Source organism: Bombina bombina, chromosome 2, assembly GCF_027579735.1.
Source record: "Bombina bombina isolate aBomBom1 chromosome 2, aBomBom1.pri, whole genome shotgun sequence".
Lineage (NCBI taxonomy): Eukaryota > Metazoa > Chordata > Amphibia > Anura > Bombinatoridae > Bombina > Bombina bombina.
The window spans coordinates 807,506,324-807,523,324 of record NC_069500.1 but is presented as its reverse complement, the minus strand read 5'-3'; the positions used below and the strand labels follow the sequence as shown (position 1 = coordinate 807,523,324).

At 40.0% G+C, this 17,001-nt stretch overlaps 1 protein-coding gene across 1 annotated transcript in view; it reads right to left on the bottom strand.

Moving 5' to 3' along the window:
• The window catches only part of LOC128647309 (solute carrier family 12 member 2-like), a 415,312-nt gene that overhangs the window by 30,927 nt on the left and 367,384 nt on the right, over positions 1-17,001 (bottom strand). Inside the window, exons 25-26 of the mRNA XM_053700093.1 lie at positions 633-768; positions 339-406 (exon numbers count right to left, since the gene is read on the bottom strand). Coding sequence (XP_053556068.1) covers positions 339-406; positions 633-768 — 204 coding nt within the window. The remainder of the gene's footprint in view (positions 1-338; positions 407-632; positions 769-17,001) is intronic.

Genomic DNA, 17,001 nt, shown 5'->3' with positions numbered 1-17,001 from the left:
TATAAAACTACCTTTAATTGTATGAAAGCTGTATTATGACATGTAAATATTGCCTAAATGACATAATATATTGTTTTTTACACTTAGTCCCATCCGCTCTTCCATTTTACAGATGCAAATATTCCAAAATCCAAACATTTTCTAGTCCCAAGCTGTTTGGATAAAGGGGTTTCTACCTGTTATATTATATATTATTTGTATATACAGCACCAGACAGTAGCCTTCTTATATCATGCACTGTTTACATCAAATTAAATATAAGTAAAAGACATACTGATATAGCCTCTAGGATGAAAAAAGTTAAACACAGCACATCCATGCGTAATTGGATTACTTACATTACTATTAGGTTTGCTGAGCTGGAATGTTCATGCAGCAATTCGTTCAGCCGGATCTGGCGCTGTGTCTGAGCAAACAAGAAGTTATCAGCAAGATAAATAAGAAAAAAAGGGCAGGTAAAGTAGTTTAGCTTTTCTAATCTAACTACTGAGCTAGTGAAAATGTTCATCAGTTTATGGTAGACATTTTCTAATCAAGCAACAATGGAGTTGTTCATTAGTATAAAAAGGGACAGTGTCTCGCACATACCAGTATGGATATTGTTGGAGTAACAGCACAATGTACTAACTAACCTTTTCTTTCAACATCTCCAGTTCGTCATCACTAATCTTCCAAGGCTCTCTTCTCCTCATTTCATCAGCTGACTCCTTGTCAAAGTCACCTTCATACAGCCGATATGGATCCACAAGATCATAAAAGTATTTTATGCTGTAGTAGAGGAGATGAGTGTAAGGTTCAAAATGTGATTTTAAATTAAAATAGCTCATTTTCAAGTAAGTGCTTAATCAATTTATTCTATCTGTGCAAAATGCATCACGTTTTTAATTTCAATACAACTGGCATGAAATGTACAAACTATGGGATAGATCGCAATCAAGCTGCAAAAAGAAATCACTTAAAGGGATAGTCTAGTCAAAGTTAAACTTTCATGATTCAGATAGCGCATGCAATTTTAAGCTACTTTCTCTTAGTATCTTTATTTTAAAAGGCAGGAGACTTAGGAGCCAGCTAAGCTTATATTCTTGCTTTTTTAAATAAAGATACCAAGATAATGAAGAAAATTTGATAATAGGAGTAAATTAGAAAGTTGCTTAAAATTGAATGTTCTATCTGAATCATGGAAGTTTAACTTTGACTAGACTATCCCTTTAAGAAAAATATTTTCAACGGCAATCAAGGCTTAAAGGGAAATTAAACCCAAATGTGTCCTTTCAGGATTCAGACAGAGCATTTAATTTTAAACAACCTTGTATGTCCATATTCCCTTTTTACAATAAATACCAACAATGGAGAACAAAGTACATTTGAAAATAAAAGTGAATTTAAAAGTGTCTGTATGAATCATGTAGATATCATTTTGAATTTCCTATCACTTTAATTTTTGCAGCCACATAACAAATATATTTCTATATTTTATTGACAGTGCACTATTTGCTTGTCACTATATAATATCTGCTAATTAAAGCTGGTTGTGATGACCACTGGTAAAGAGCTTTTCATCATCAGACTTTGAGGCCCATTTATCAAATGTCTGTCGGACTTGATCCAACAGTGTGGATCAGGTCCGACAGACATCGCTGAAAGCGGAGAGCAATAAGCTCTCCGTATTCAGCATTGCACCAGCAGGGGGGTGTCAGCCAATCGGCCGCCAGCAGGGGGGTGTCAATCAACCCGATCATACTCGATCGGGTTGAATTGTACTCGATCAGGTTGAATTGTGGCGATTCCTGTCCGGACAGGGTTATGGAGCAACGGTCTTTAGACTGCTGCTTTATAACTGCTGTTTCTGGCAAGCCTGCAGGCTCGCCAGAAACACGGGCCGTCAAGCTACATTCGGAGCTTGATAGATAGGCCCCAATAGGTGATCCTGGGTGCTTATGGGACGTATTAGGTGTGTGGTCAATATAGTGATCATGTGAAGGGAGTCCAGGGCAGATATAAGTTAAAAGTGGTTGTTAGTAATTGATGGTGGTGCTGAGTAAAGTAAGAGGTGAATTGTGGTGGCTGACAAATGCAGTAAACGGTTAAAGGGACACTAAACCAAAATTTTTTCTTTCATAATTCAGATAGAGCATGCAATTTTAAGCAACTTTCTAATTTACTCCTATGATCAATTTGTCTTCGTTCTCTTGCTATCTTTATTTGAAAAAGAAGGCATCTAAGCTAAAGAGCCAGACAATTTTTGGTTCAGACTCTGGACAGCACTTGTTTATTGGTGCTGCCTAATCAGCAAGGACAACCCAGTTTGTTCAACAAAAATGGTCCGACATCTAGACTTACATTCTTGCTTTTCAAATAAAGATACCAAGAGAATGAAGAAAATGTGATAATAGGTGTAAATTAGAAAGTTGCTTAAAATTGCATGCTCTATCTGAACCACAAAAGAAAAAATATGGGTTCAGTGTCCCTTTAACCCCTTAACGACCAAGGACGTACGCCACACGTCCTCAAAAAAAATACAGTTAATGACCGAGGACGTGTGGCGTACGTCCTTGGTCTGGAAAGCAGCTGGAAGCGATCCTGCTCGCTTCCAGATGCTTTCCGGTTATTGCAGTGATGCCTCGATATCGAGGCATCCTGCAATAACCCCCCTTGGCCATCCGATGCAGAGAGAGCCACTCTGTGGCCCTCTCTGCACCGGACATCGGTGGCCGGTATCGTTGGTGGGTGGGAGCAAGTCTGGGAGGCGGGTGGACGGCCATCGATGTGCCGAGTGGAGTGGAGGGGGGCGGGATCGGGGGCGGGAGAGACGGGGGCGCGCACGGGAGCGCACGCGTGCATGGGGGTGGCGGGCGGGCGCGTGCATGGGGTGGGAGCAGGAGGGAACCGCTACACTGCAGAAAAAAAAGTTAAGAAACGGTTAAAAAAAAAATAATTAACAAATGATCTAAGGGTTCTGGAAGGGGTGGGGGGTTGGTCTGGGGGGGGGGGGGTGGAAGCTACACTACAGAAAAGGGCAATAAAAAAACCAATAAACATACTTTTTGTTACTAAACTGGGTACTGGCAGACAGCTGCCAGTACCCAAGATGGCGCCCATTAAGGCAGAGGGGGAGGGTTAGAAAGCTGTTTGGTGGGGGATCAGTGAGGTTGGGGGCTAAGGGGGGATCCTACACAGCAGCATATGTAAATATGCCAAAAAAAAAGCCCAATATAGCTTTTATTTTAGTACTGGCAGAGTTTCTGCCAGTACTTAAGATGGCGGGGACAATTGTGGGGTGGGGGAGGGAAGAGAGCTGTTTGGGAGGGATCAGGGGGTCTGATGTTTTAGGTGGGAGGCTGAGCTCTACGCTAAAGCTAAAATTAACCCTGCAAGCTCCCTACAAGCTACATAATTAACCCCATCACTGCTAGCCATAATACACGTGTGATGCGCAGCGGAATTTGGCGGCCTTCTAATTACCACAAAGCAACGCCAAAGCCATATATGTCTGCTATTTCTGAATAAAGGGGATCCCAGAGAAGCATTTACAACCATTTGTGCCATAATTGCATAAGCTGTTTGTAAATGATTTCAGTGAGAAACCTAAAATTGTGAAAAAAAGTTTTTTTTTAATTTGATCGCATTTGGCGGTGAAATGGTGGCATTAAATATACCAAAATTGGCCTAGATACTTGGGGTTGTCTACTACACTACACTAAAGCTAAAATTACCCCTAAAAGCTCCCTACATGCTCCCTAATTAACCCCTTCACTGCTGGGCATAATACACGTGTAGTGCGCAGTGGCATTTAGCAGCCTTCTAATTACCAAAAAGCAACGCCAAAGCCATATATGTCTGCTATTTCTGAACAAAAGGGATCCCAGAGAATAATTTACAATAATTTAAGCCATAATTGCACAAGCTGTTTGTAAATAATTTCAGTGAGAAACCAAAAGTTTGTGAAAAAATTAGTGAAAAAGTGAACAATTTTTTTGTATTTAATCGCATTTGGCGGTGAAATGGTGGCATGAAATATACCAAAATGGGCCTAGATCAATACTTTGGGATGTCTACTAAAAAAAAATATATACATGTCAAGGGATATTCAGGTATTCCTGACAGATATCAGTGTTCTAATGTAACTAGCGCTAATTTTGAAAAATAATGGTTTGGAAATAGCAAAGTGCTACTTGTATTTATGGCCCTATAACTTACAAAAAAAGCAAAGAAGATGTAAACATTGGGTATTTCTAAACTCAGGACAAAATTTAGAAACTATTTAGCATGGGTGTTTTTTGGTGGTTGTAGATGTGTAACAGATTTTGGGGGTCAAAGTTAGAAAAAGTGTGTTTTTTTCCATTTTTTCCTCATATTTTATAATTTTTTTTATAGTAAATTATAAGATATGATGAAAATAATGGTATTTTTAGAAAGTCCATTTAATGGCGAGAAAAACGGTATATAATATGTGTGGGTACAGTAAATGAGTAAGAGGAAAATTACAGCTAAATACAAACACCGCAGAAATGTAAAAATAGCCTTGGTCCCAAACAGACAAAAAATGGAAAAGTGCTGTGGTCATTAAGGGGTTAAAAATGGTGAGTGGCTTCTGCGGTAACATATTAATAATGGTAGAGTTAGCAGTGAGAGGTTATCAGTATGGGGATCTATTCAGGTAAGGGATAAGTGAAGAGGGAGGTTGCAGTAATACATTGAAGGGAATCAGAGGTTCACCATAATAATTAGGAAAATACTGGTACTGATATAATAAGGGTACTAGTTTTAATGCAACAGATCATTACTGGTTACTGTTGACAATGTTAACCCCTTCACTACCGGGACTTTCAGAGAAGAACTTGCCCAAAATACCAGAAAATTTTTAGTATTTTTGCTATCCCACATTTAAACAGAAATAGAGCCTGTTTTTTAATTTTATTTACCTGTCAAAACTATATATATTTTTTTGAAGCTATATGAAACCCAATTTTTTTATTTCATGATTCAGTATGCAATTTTTAGCAGCTTTCTAATTTACTCCAAGTATCAATTTTTCTTTGTTCTCTTGGTATCTTTATTTAAAAAGCAGGAATGTAAGCTTAAGAACCGGCCTATTTTTGCTTTAGCACCTGGGTAGCGCTTGCTGATTGGTGGCTAAATGTATCATATATCTTTAAGTAAAGAATCCAAGGTATTGATCTAAGCCCATTTTAGGCCACCATTTGACCGCCAAATGGGATCATATAAAACGTTGGGTTTCTCACTGAAATTATTTATATACCGCTTGTGCTATCATGGAAAAAAATGATTATAAAAGCTTCTCTAGGACCTCCTTTGTTCAGAAATAGCAGACATACATGATGAAATTAGGAGCATTCTAATTACCAAAAAGCTGCGCGCTACACTTCTATTATTACTGGCAGTGAAGAGGTTAATCAGGTAGAGATTACCCACCCATCTGACGCCTCCCACCCCCTGATCCTACCCAAACAGCTCTCTTCCCTCCCTTACCCCCCACTGGTCACCACCATCTTAGGTACAGTTCGCCAATATTAAGTTTTAAGGCAATTTTTTTAATGATTTTTAAATATATTTTCTGCAGTGTAGGACCCCCCCTTACCCTCCAACCTCCCTGATCCCTCCCAAACAGCTCTGTAATAACCCTCCCCCTCTATAGTGTAGTGGTCCCCCCACCTCCCACCATCCAGCAACCGTTGGTTAGGGACCCCTCACCACACCTTTTTCCGTAGTGTAGCTCCCCATCCCTACCTCTCCCTTTAACAAATACCCAAGCTGAGAAGTCCACGAGTAACGATACATAAAGGATAGCATTTAATAAAAAAAAAATTTTTTTACTGGAAAACTAAATCAACAACCCCACAGAAACCCAAAAAGGGCATATATTTTTTTTAATGCACTTAAAAAAATACAGTGAGGGAAAACATGATTTGATCCCCTGCTGATTTTGTACGTTTGCCTACTGACAAAGAAATGATCAGTCTATAATTTTAATGGTAGGTTTATTTGAACTTTGAGAGACAGAATAACACCCCCCCACACACAAAAAAAATGCATTTCAAAAAAGTTATAAATTGATTTGCATTTTAATGAGTGAAATACGTTTTTGATCCCTTATCAATCAGCAACATTTCTGGCTCCCAGGTGTCTTTTATACAGGTAACGAGCTGAGATTAGGAGCACTCTCTTAAAGGGAGTGCTCCTAATCTCATCTTGTTACCTGTATAAAAGACACCTGTCCTCAGAAGCAATCAATCAGATTCCAAAATCTCTACCATGGCCAAGACCAAAGAGCCATCCAAGGATGTCAGGGACAAGATTGTAGACCTACACAAGGCTGGAATTGACTACAAGATCATCGCCAAGCAGCTTGGTGAGAAGGTGACAACAGTTGGTGCGATTATTCGCAAATGGAAGAAACACAAAATAACTGTCAATCTCCCTTGGTCTGGGGCTCCATGTAAGATCTTACCTCATGGAGTTTCAATGATCATGAGAATGGTAAGGAATCAGTCCAGAACTACACGGGAGGATCTTGTCAATGATCTCAAGGCAGCTGGGACCATAGTCACCAAGAAAACAATTGGTAACACACTACGACGTGAAGCACTGAAATCCTGCAGCAATCACAAGGTCCCCCTGCTCAAGAAAGCCCATGTACAGGCCCGTCTGAAGTTTGACAATGAACATCTGAATGATTCAGAGGAGAACTGGGTGAAAGTGTTGTGGTCAGATGAGACCAAAATCAAGCTCTTTGGCATCCACTCAACTCGCCGCGTTTGGAGGAGGAGGAATGCTGCCTATGACCCCAAGAACATCATCCCCAGCATCAAACATGGAGGTGGACAAATTATGCCTTGGGGGTGTTTTTCTGCTAAGAGGACAGGGCAACTTCACCGCAACAAAGGGACGATGGACGGGGCCATGTATCGTCAAATCTTTGGTGAGAACCTCCTTCCCTCCAGGGCATTTAAAATGGGTCAAGGATGGATATTCCAGCATGACAATGACCAAAACACACGGCCAAGGCAACAAAGGAGTGGCTATAGAAGAAGCACATTAAGGCCCTTGAGTGGCCTAGTCAGTCTTCAGACCTTAATCCCATAGAAAATCTGTGGAGGGAGCTGAAGGTTCGAGTTGCCAAACATCAGTCTCAAAACCTTAATGACTTGGAGAAGATCTGCAAAGAGGAGTGGGACAAAATCCCTCCTGAGATGTGTGCAAACCTGGTGACAAACTACAAGAAACCTCCTACCTCTGTGATTGTCAACAAAGGTTTTGCCACCAAGTACTAAGTCATGTTTTGCAAAGGGGTGAAATACTTATTTCACTCATTAAAATGGAAATCAATTTATAACTTTTTTGAAATGTGTTTTTCTGGATTTTTTGTTGTTATTCTGTCACTGTTCAAATAAACCTACCATTAAAATTATAGACTGATCATTTCTTTGTCAGTGGGCAAACGTACAAAATCAGCAGGGGATCAAATATTTTTTTCCCTCACTGTATATAGCAAAAAAAAATAATAATTAAGCAGAGACCACGGCCTGAAGGACCTCCCTACCAAAAGCTGTCTCGGAAGATGCAAACACATCAAAATCATAGAATTTTGTAAAAGTATGCAAAGGAGACCAAGTAGCTGCCTTGCAAATTTGGTCAAATGAAGCCTCATTCTTGAAAGAGGCAACTGACCATCTAGAATGAGCAGTAATCCGTTTTGAAGGAGGCTGACCTGACTCCAAGTAAGCCTTATGAATCAAAAGTTTCACCCAAAAGGACAGGAAACAGCAGAAATTTTCTGAACTCTGCTAGAACCAGAAAAGTGAACAAACAAACTAGAAATTGGTCTAAAGTAAAAAAAATACATTATTTCAATGCCCTAACAAAATCCACATTACATAAAGATCTCTCTGAAGCATTCTTGGGTTTAGGACATAAAGAAGGAACAACAATCTTCTGACTGATATTGTCTGAAAAAACAACCTTAGGGAAAAATGTAAAAGAAGGCTGTAAAAATGCCTTATCCTGATGAAAAATAATATAAGGAGAATCACAGGAAAGAGCAGACAATTCTGAAACTTTTCTAGCAGAAGAGATAGCCAAAAGGAATAAAGCTGTCCAAGAAAGAAGTTTTATATCTACTTTATGCATAGGTTCAAAAGGGGGAGCCTGCAAGACCTTTAACACCAAATTAAGATTCCATGAAGGAGAAATTGGCTTGATCACAGGGTTAATATGAACCAAAGCCTGAACAGACCCATGAATGTCAGGAAGATTAGCAATCTTCCTATGGAACAGAATGAGGAGAACATGCAGATAGACCTTTATCCAAACCATCCTGTAAGAACTGCAAAATTCTAGGATTTCTTAAAGAATTCCAGGAAAAAGCATGATTATATACACCAAGAAATAAAGGCTTTCCAGTACTTACGATAAATCTTCCTAGTTACAGGCATACAAGCCTGAATCAATCACAGAATCAGAGAAACCCCTATGTCTAAGAACTAAGCGTTCAATTTCAATGCCATCAAGCTCAGAGATCTTAAAGGAAGAATGGATATTGAGACAGAAGATCTGACCATAGAGGAAGAGGCCAAGGAGGGCAACTGGACATCTGTATCAGATCTGCATACCAAATCCTTTGAGGCCAAACTGAGGCAATCAGGATTACTGATGATTTCTCTAGCTTTATCTTGGAAATCACTCTGGGAAGAAGTACCAGAGGAAGAAACAGATAAGCAAGCTGAAATGACCAAGGAGCTACTAGGGCATCCACAAACTCTGCCTGAGGTTCCCTGGACCTAGCAAAGTATCTTGGAAGTTTGTTGTTCAAACGGGGAGCCATCAGATCTATCTCTGAAAGACCCCAAAGATCCACAATCTGATTGAACACATCCTGGTGAAGAGGCTACTCCCCTGGATGTAGAAACTAACAACTGAGAAAATCTACTTCCCAATTGTTCACCCCTGGAATATGAACTGCAGAGACTAGACAGAAATTTATATCTGCCCATGAAAGAATATGAGACACTTCCCTCATGGCTAGAGAACTGTGAGTTCCCCCCTGTTGATTGGCATAAGCCACTGATGTGACATTGTCTGATTGTAAACAAAGATGAGACTCCCTTTTCAATGCAGACCATGTCTGAAGAGCCCTGAAAATAGCACATTTATTGGAAACCTCACCTCCGAGGAGCCCAAACCCCCTGTGCTATCAGAGACCCCCAAACTGAAAGATTTGCATCTGTAGTGATCATAGTCCCGGTAGGAAAAGCAAAGAAAACCTCCTGAATAATAAACTGATGAACCAGCCAACAAGTTAGAAACAGACTTGTACTTGGATTTAGAAAAATATTTTGAGATAGCTGAGTATGATCCCTGCACAACTGAAGAAGCAAACAAAGCTGAAGAAGTCTCATGTGAAATCGAGCAAATGAAATTGCATCTGAGGCTGCAGTTATGAGACCCAGAACATCCATATAAAGAGCAACAGAGGGAAATGAGAGAGACTGAAGGTTCAGACAAGCTGACAACAATTTTAACCTTCTCTGCTATGTTAGAGAAAGACTCATTGAGACTGAATCTATTTGAAATCCCAGAAAATTCACCTTTGTCTGAGGAACTAAAGAACTCTTTGGAAAATTGATCCTCCAACCATGCCACTGAAGAAACAACAACAGTCTGTGGTGTAAGATTATGCTAAAGGCAGTGGCGCTTCGTGGGTTATTCAATTGGGGGTTCACGGACCAGTTATGTAAAATATATATATATATTTTACATATTGTATATATATATATATATAGATATATATATTACACACACACTGTATATTAAAAAATAATATATATATTACATATAAATATATATATATATATATATATATTACACACACTCGCCTAGATTACGAGTCTTGCGTTAGCCTTAAAAAGCAGCGTTGAGAGGTCCCAACGCTGATTTTTAACGCCCGCTGGTATTACGAGTCTGGCAGGTACAGGTGTACCGCTCACTTTTTTTCTGCAACTCGAGCATACCGCAAATCCACTTACGTCAATTGCGTATCCCATCTTTTCAATGGGACTTGCATAACGCCGGTATTACGAGTCTTGGAAAAAGTGAGCGGTACAGCCTCTCCTGTCAAGACTGATACCGCATTTAAAAGTCAGTAGTTAAGAGTTTTATGGGCTATCGCCGTAGTATAAAACTCTTAACTAAAGTGCTAAAAAGTACACTAACACCCATAAACTACCTATTAACCCCTAAACTGAGGCCCCCCCACATTGCAAACACTATATTACAATTTTTAACCCCAAATCTGCCAAACCGAACATCGCCACCACTTCAATAAATGTATTAACCCCTAAATCGCTGCACTCCCGCCTCGCAAACACTAGTTAAATATTATTAACCCCTAATCTGCCGTCCCTAACATCGCTGACAGCTACCTACATTTATTAACCCCTAATCTGCCGCCCCCAACGTCGCCGCCACTATATTAAATTTACTAACCCCAAAACCTAAGTCTAACCCTAACCCTAACACCCCCTAACTTAAATATAATTTAAATAAATCTAAATAAAATTACTACAATTAAATAAATTATTCCTAATTAAAACTAAATACTTACCTATAAAATAAACCCTAAAATAGCTACAATATAACTAATAATTACATTGTAGCTAGCTTAGGGTTTATTTTTATTTTACAGGCAACTTTGTTTTTATTTTAACTAGGTATAATAGTTATTAAATAGTTATTAACTATTTAATAACTTCCTAGTTAAAATAAATACAAATATACCTGTAAAATAAATCCTAACCTAAGTTACAATTACACCTAACACTACACTATAATTAAATAAATTACCTAAATTAACTACAATTAATTACAATTAAATTAAATAAACTAAATTACGAAAAAAAAACAACACTAAATTACAGAAAATAATAAAACAATTTGTTTAAACTAATTACACCTAATCTAATCCCCCTAATAAAATAAAAAAGCCCCCCAAATAATAAAAATCCCTACCCTATACTAAATTACAAATAGCCCTTAAAAGGGCTTTTTTGCAGGGCATTGTCCCAAAGTAATCAGCTCTTTTACCTGTAAAAAAAAAAGACAATACCCCCCCCAACATTACAACCCACCACCCACACAACCAACCCTACTCTAAAACCCACCCAATCCCCCCTTAATAAACCTAACACTACCCCCTTGAAGATCACCCTACCTTGAGACGTCTTCACCCAACCGGGCAGAAGTGATCCTCCAGACGATCTGAAGTCTTCATCCTATCCGGACAGAAGAGGTCCTCCAGACGGGCAGAAGTCTTCATCCAGACGGCATCTTCTATCTTCATCCATCCGGAGCGGAGCGGGTCCATCTTCAAGAAATCCGACGCGGAGCATCCTCTTCTATCGACGACGACTGGAACAATGACGGGTCCTTTAAATGACGTCATCCAAGATGGCGTCCCTTCAATTCTGATTGGCCGATAGAATTCTATCAGCCAATCGGAATTAAGGTAGAAAAAATCCTTTTGGCTGATCCAATCAGCCAATAGGATGGAAGTTCAATCCTATTGGCTGATTAGAACAGCCAATAGGATTGAGCTTGCATACTATTGGCTGATTGGAACAGAAAATAGAATGTGAGCTCAATCCTATTGGCTGATCAGCCAATAGGATTTTTTCTACCTTAATTCCGATTGGCTGATAGAATTCTATCAGCCAATCAGAATTGAAGGGACGCCATCTTGGATGACGTCATTTAAAGGACCCGTCATTGTTCCAGTCGCCGTCGATGGAAGAGGATGCTCCACGTCGGATGTCTTGAAGATGGACCTGCTCTGCTCCGGATGGATGAAGATAGAAGATGCTGCCTGGATGAAGACTTCTGCCCATCTGGAGGACCACTTCTGCCCGGTTGGGTGAAGACTTCTCAAGGTAGGATGATCTTCAAGGGGGTAGTGTTAGGTTTTATTAAGGGGGGATTGGGTGGGTTTTAGAGTAGGGTTGGGTGTGTGGGTGGTGGGTTATAATGTTGGGGGGGGTATTGTCTTTTTTTTACAGGTAAAAGAGCTGATTACTTTGGGGCAATGACTATTAAGGGCTATTTGTAATTTAGTATAGGGTAGGGTAGGGTAGGGATTTTTATTATTTTGGGGGGCTTTTCTATTTTATTAGGGGGATTAGATTAGGTGTAATTAGTTTAAAAAACTTGTAATTATTTTATTATTTTCTGTAATTTAGTGTTTTTTTTTCGTAATTTAGTTTATTTAATTTAATTGTAATTAATTGTAGTTAATTTAGGTAATTTATTTAATTATAGTGTAGTGTTAGGTGTAATTGTAACTTAGGTTAGGATTTATTTTACAGGTATATTTGTATTTATTTTAACTAGGAAGTTATTAAATAGTTAATAACTATTTAATAACTATTGTACCTAGTTAAAATAAAAACAAAGTTGCCTGTAAAATAAAAATAAATCCTAAGCTAGCTACAATGTAACTATTAGTTATATTGTAGCTATCTTAGGTTTTATTTTATAGGTAAGTATTTAGTTTTAAATAGGAATAATTTATTTAATAATAGTAATTTTTTTTTTTTTTCCCAAGGAAATTTTTATTAAGTTAGGTAATACAGAGAATACAACACAAAAGACGTTATAAATAGCCATAGAGTTGTTAATCACTAAGGCAAGAGTGTCCAGTAACTTAGAGTGCCTACGCTTACAGATAGGATATTGCTATCTAGTCTACGCTAGGATATGGCAAGACAAAAGGTAAACAGAAGATTATTAGCGGTTGATGGTTATCTAACACAAATCACGACATATCCTCTAAGTTTTGCTTAAGTTTCTATATTTTTCCTTTTTTTTTTTTGTTATAGTAATAAACAAATTATAATATATGTATGAGTATTCAAACCAGAAGGTTCTGGTGGAGAAAGGAAGAGAAGAAGGAAGAGAAAGAGAAAGAAAGAGAGAGAAAAAAAAGGGGGGGGGGAGAGGAAGGGGTAGGGGGGGCCAAAATCATGCGGTTGGGCGGGAGACAATAGTCCCACAATTAAGCGGGAGACAGGTCAAGTGCTCCTGCACTAAATATTTCTGTTCCAGTATGCAAGCATTAATTCGTGTTGGTCTAGTCTATGGGTTTTTAAGTAGTGATATCTCTCAAGCAACAGCAAATCGTTCACCTGATTCCGCCACTCTTGTTCAGTGGGGACCGTTTGGGTTTTCCAATACTTTGGTGTGATTTTTTTTTGCTGCTGTCAACATTAGAAGCAGTAGTGCCTGTTTTCCCTGGCCTTCTAACCGGGGCAGGGAACAAAATAGTAGGGTTTCCGGTGTTAGAGGGACTGTTGTGCCCAAAACCTTTGTCATTGCATTAAATACTGCCGCCCAGTATTCTGTCAGACGAGGGCAGCCCCACCAAATGTGGAGGAGGGAGCCCACCTCCCCGCACCCCCGCCAACAAGTGTTAGTCATTCTAGGAAACATTTTGCATAGTCTTGCTGGCGTTAAATACCAGCGGCTAGTAAGTTTTAGGTGGATTTCTTGTATTTTAGCTGAAACTGAAGAGCGCTTATTAAGTTTAAATGCTCTCATCCACGTTTCAGCGTCTATATTTTGGTTTAGTTCCCGTTGCCAGGAGATTGTATATGAGGGGAGAGAGGTAGTAGATGGTGTGACAGTGATTTTGTATAGTTTGGAGATTAAGTGTCTAGGGTAGTTAGGTTGTATACAAAGTTTCTCGAAGTATGTAGGTTCTCTTCCAAAATCATGTCTGTTTTTGTGATGTGAGATATAGTGTACTAATTGGTTATAGTGGAGCCATGAGGAGAAAATTCCCCCATGGGTCTCCGCGAGGGTCCTTTGCATTTTCAGTTTGCCCTCTTCTGAGATGAACTGGATGGAACCCATTCTAAGGGGGTATAGAGCCGGGATTTTGCTTTTCAATCTGTGAAAGGGGAGATCCACATTCTCCAAAAGCGAAGAAAGCGGCCCAAATCTAGAGGAGATGTGTATGTTGGTGGATAAGAGCTTGTCCCATTCGGACAGGGTATGTGCCGTAATGAGGTACTGCTGCAAGTGTCTGGGTCTCTGTTGATGGGGTGTCCATGACAGTGTTGCTATATTGTTTAATTTGAAGATGTCCCTATCTAGATAGATCCATATCTTGTTGTCAGTGTTGTGTGCCCATTCCACTACATGCCTAAGTACAATCGCCTGCTTGTAAGCCAGAAGGTTCGGAACCCCCAGCCCCCCATTATCTCTAGGTAGGTATTGTGTTTTCCTTGGCACTCTTGGTTTTGAACCTGCCCATATGAACTGTAATTGGGTAATATAGTTATCGTGAAGCGGTATGGGTAAAGCCTGCATCAAATATAAAACTCGGGGGAGAACGCTCATTTTTATCACCCCTATCCTGCCTAACCAGGACAGGGGCTTGTTTCTCCAGGAGGACAAGTCACGTGCAATATCGTTTTTTAGGGTGCTATAGTTGTGCTTGAATAGCTCTTTGGTATTTGAGGTCAGCTGGATTCCTAGGTATTTCAAATTGTTTTGGGCCAGAGGAACATCATAGTTATCCTTGATATCTTGTAAAACTTTAGGGGGGGTATTGATATTTAAGATTTCTGATTTTGAGATGTTGAGTTTGAAGTTAGACACCGTGCCATAGGCTTTCAGCTCTGACAGCAATTCGGGAATGGAGCTTTCTGCCTCTGTCTGGGAGAACAGGATATCATCAGCGTATAACGCTTGTTTATGTTCTGATTGTCCTATCTTAAGGCCTTTAATATTATTGTTGTTTCTGATTTTTTGAGCTAAGATTTCAATAGATATGGCAAAAAGTAGGGGGGACAGGGGACATCCCTGTTTGGTGCCATTTTTGATAAAGAAGGGCTCTGATAAGGTGTTATTCACCCTGATCCTTGCATTAGGGTTGGAGTACAAAACAAGAGACATATTTAGGAAGGGCTCTGGTATTCCCATCTCGATCATAGCCCGATGCAGAAAAGACCAGCGAACCCTGTCAAAGGCCTTCTCCGCGTCGGATGAGAAGAGAACCATGGGTGTACCCGAAGCTTTAGCAAAATTTATGAGATGGATAGTTTTGATAACATTTTCTCTAGCCTCACGGCCTGGAATAAATCCAACTTGATCGCAAGATATTAAACTAGGGAGGTATTTATTTAGTCTGTTGGCCAAAACTTTAGCAAGGATTTTCATGTCTGTGTTGATGAGTGAGATGGGCCTGTAGTTTTCAGGGCGTGTAGCTGGTTTTCCTGGCTTAGGAATTACAGTGATGTGTGCCTCTAAGAGGTTCCTAGATAGAGAGGGGTTGTCTCTTAGATTATTAAATAGAGGTAGGAGGTGAGGGGACAGAACGTCTGATAATTTCTTGTAATACCCTATCGTGTAGCCATCTGGCCCAGGGCTCTTTCCCGATGGGGAATCCTTAATTGCCTGACGTATTTCCTCTAGTGTGATAGGTGATTCAAGGTGACCCTTCCCCTCCTTGTTTAGTGTTGGCAAGCCTAATCCCTGAAAGTATTTATCAAGCTGGTCTCTGGGTGTGGAGTGTGGATCCTCCCCCATCGACGTATCCTTGAGGTTTGGGATATTGTATAGCGTGTTATAGTATTGTCTGAAGGTGGATGCGATGTGTTTATTGCACTTGATTAAATGACCGTCTGGGGATTGTAGGTTGTGGAGGTAGGAGGATATTTGTTTCCTCCGCAAGCATCTAGCAAGCAACTTACCCGGCTTGTCCCCACCCTCATAGTGTAGTGTTGCCTTAGATAGAGTGCATTGCGCTGATGGATTGTCGTCAGGTGAGCTTTGAGGTCCGATCTACCTTTGAAGAGGTCATTTTTGAGATTGTTATTATTTAAGTCTTGTTTGTGAGCTTTCTCAAGTGCACCTATTTTGTCCAAGAGTTGTGTATGCGTCTCTCTAGCCTGCCTAAGGATCCTAGCCTTCCGCTTAATGAATATGCCGCGCATAACAGTTTTATGCGCTTCCCATTCACACTGCAATGATGCAGTCGAATTACCATTAAGCATGAAGTACTCTGTGACATCTCTTTCTGTTTCTGCTAGCGAGATAGGGTCATCTAGAAGAGAGTCATCCAGCCTCCATATTTTGGTTGTGATAGGGAGATCTGGCCACAGGATAGAACAGGTTACTGGAGCATGATCTGTCCAAGTTATCTGACCGATCTCACACCGATTGGTTAAAGAGAGTCCGTCAGCGTCAGTGAGGATGTGGTCTATCCTAGTGTAGCAGTTATGTGGGGGCGAGTAGAAAGTGTAGTCTTTAGTCTGTGGATGTAATGTCCTCCAAATGTCATGGAGGTGGAGATTGGTAAATATATTCTTTATTGTTTTTAGCTTATTTCTGGGGACAGATGAGATTCCTCTAGAGGAATCCAACCCTGGGTCAAACGCTAGGTTAAAGTCCCCGGCTAAAAACAGCGTCCCCCTAAACCGGTCTAATATTAAGTTCGAAACCTTTTTAAAAAAAGCGTTGTGGGCTTGGTTTGGGGCATAGATGTTCAACAACTAGAGTTGTTGCCCATATAGATGTCCCGTCATGAGAATATAACGGCCCTCGGGGTCTCTGTCAGTCTGTGTTATCTGGAAGGGAAGAGACTTATGAATCAAAATGCCCACCCCTCCTTTTTTGGGGGGCCCGAAGCAAAACTGGCTATAGGAAATTGTGGAGTGTTCCATCTAGGTTCTTTACCCTTCTGGAAGTGTGTCTCATGAATCATGAGAATATGACTCCCCAATTTGGAAAACTCTTTACATGCTATCGACCTCTTACCCGGACTGTTAAGTCCTTTAACATTTATTGTTGACAGATGCAGAGAATGGTCTTGAAATCTGCTGAGTCTACCCGCCATCACTTATGGCAGTGGGAGAGTGGTATGGGGGGGGGAAGGGAAGGAAAAAAAAATAAGAAACAAGAAAGAGAAAGAAGCTAAAGTTAAAATGG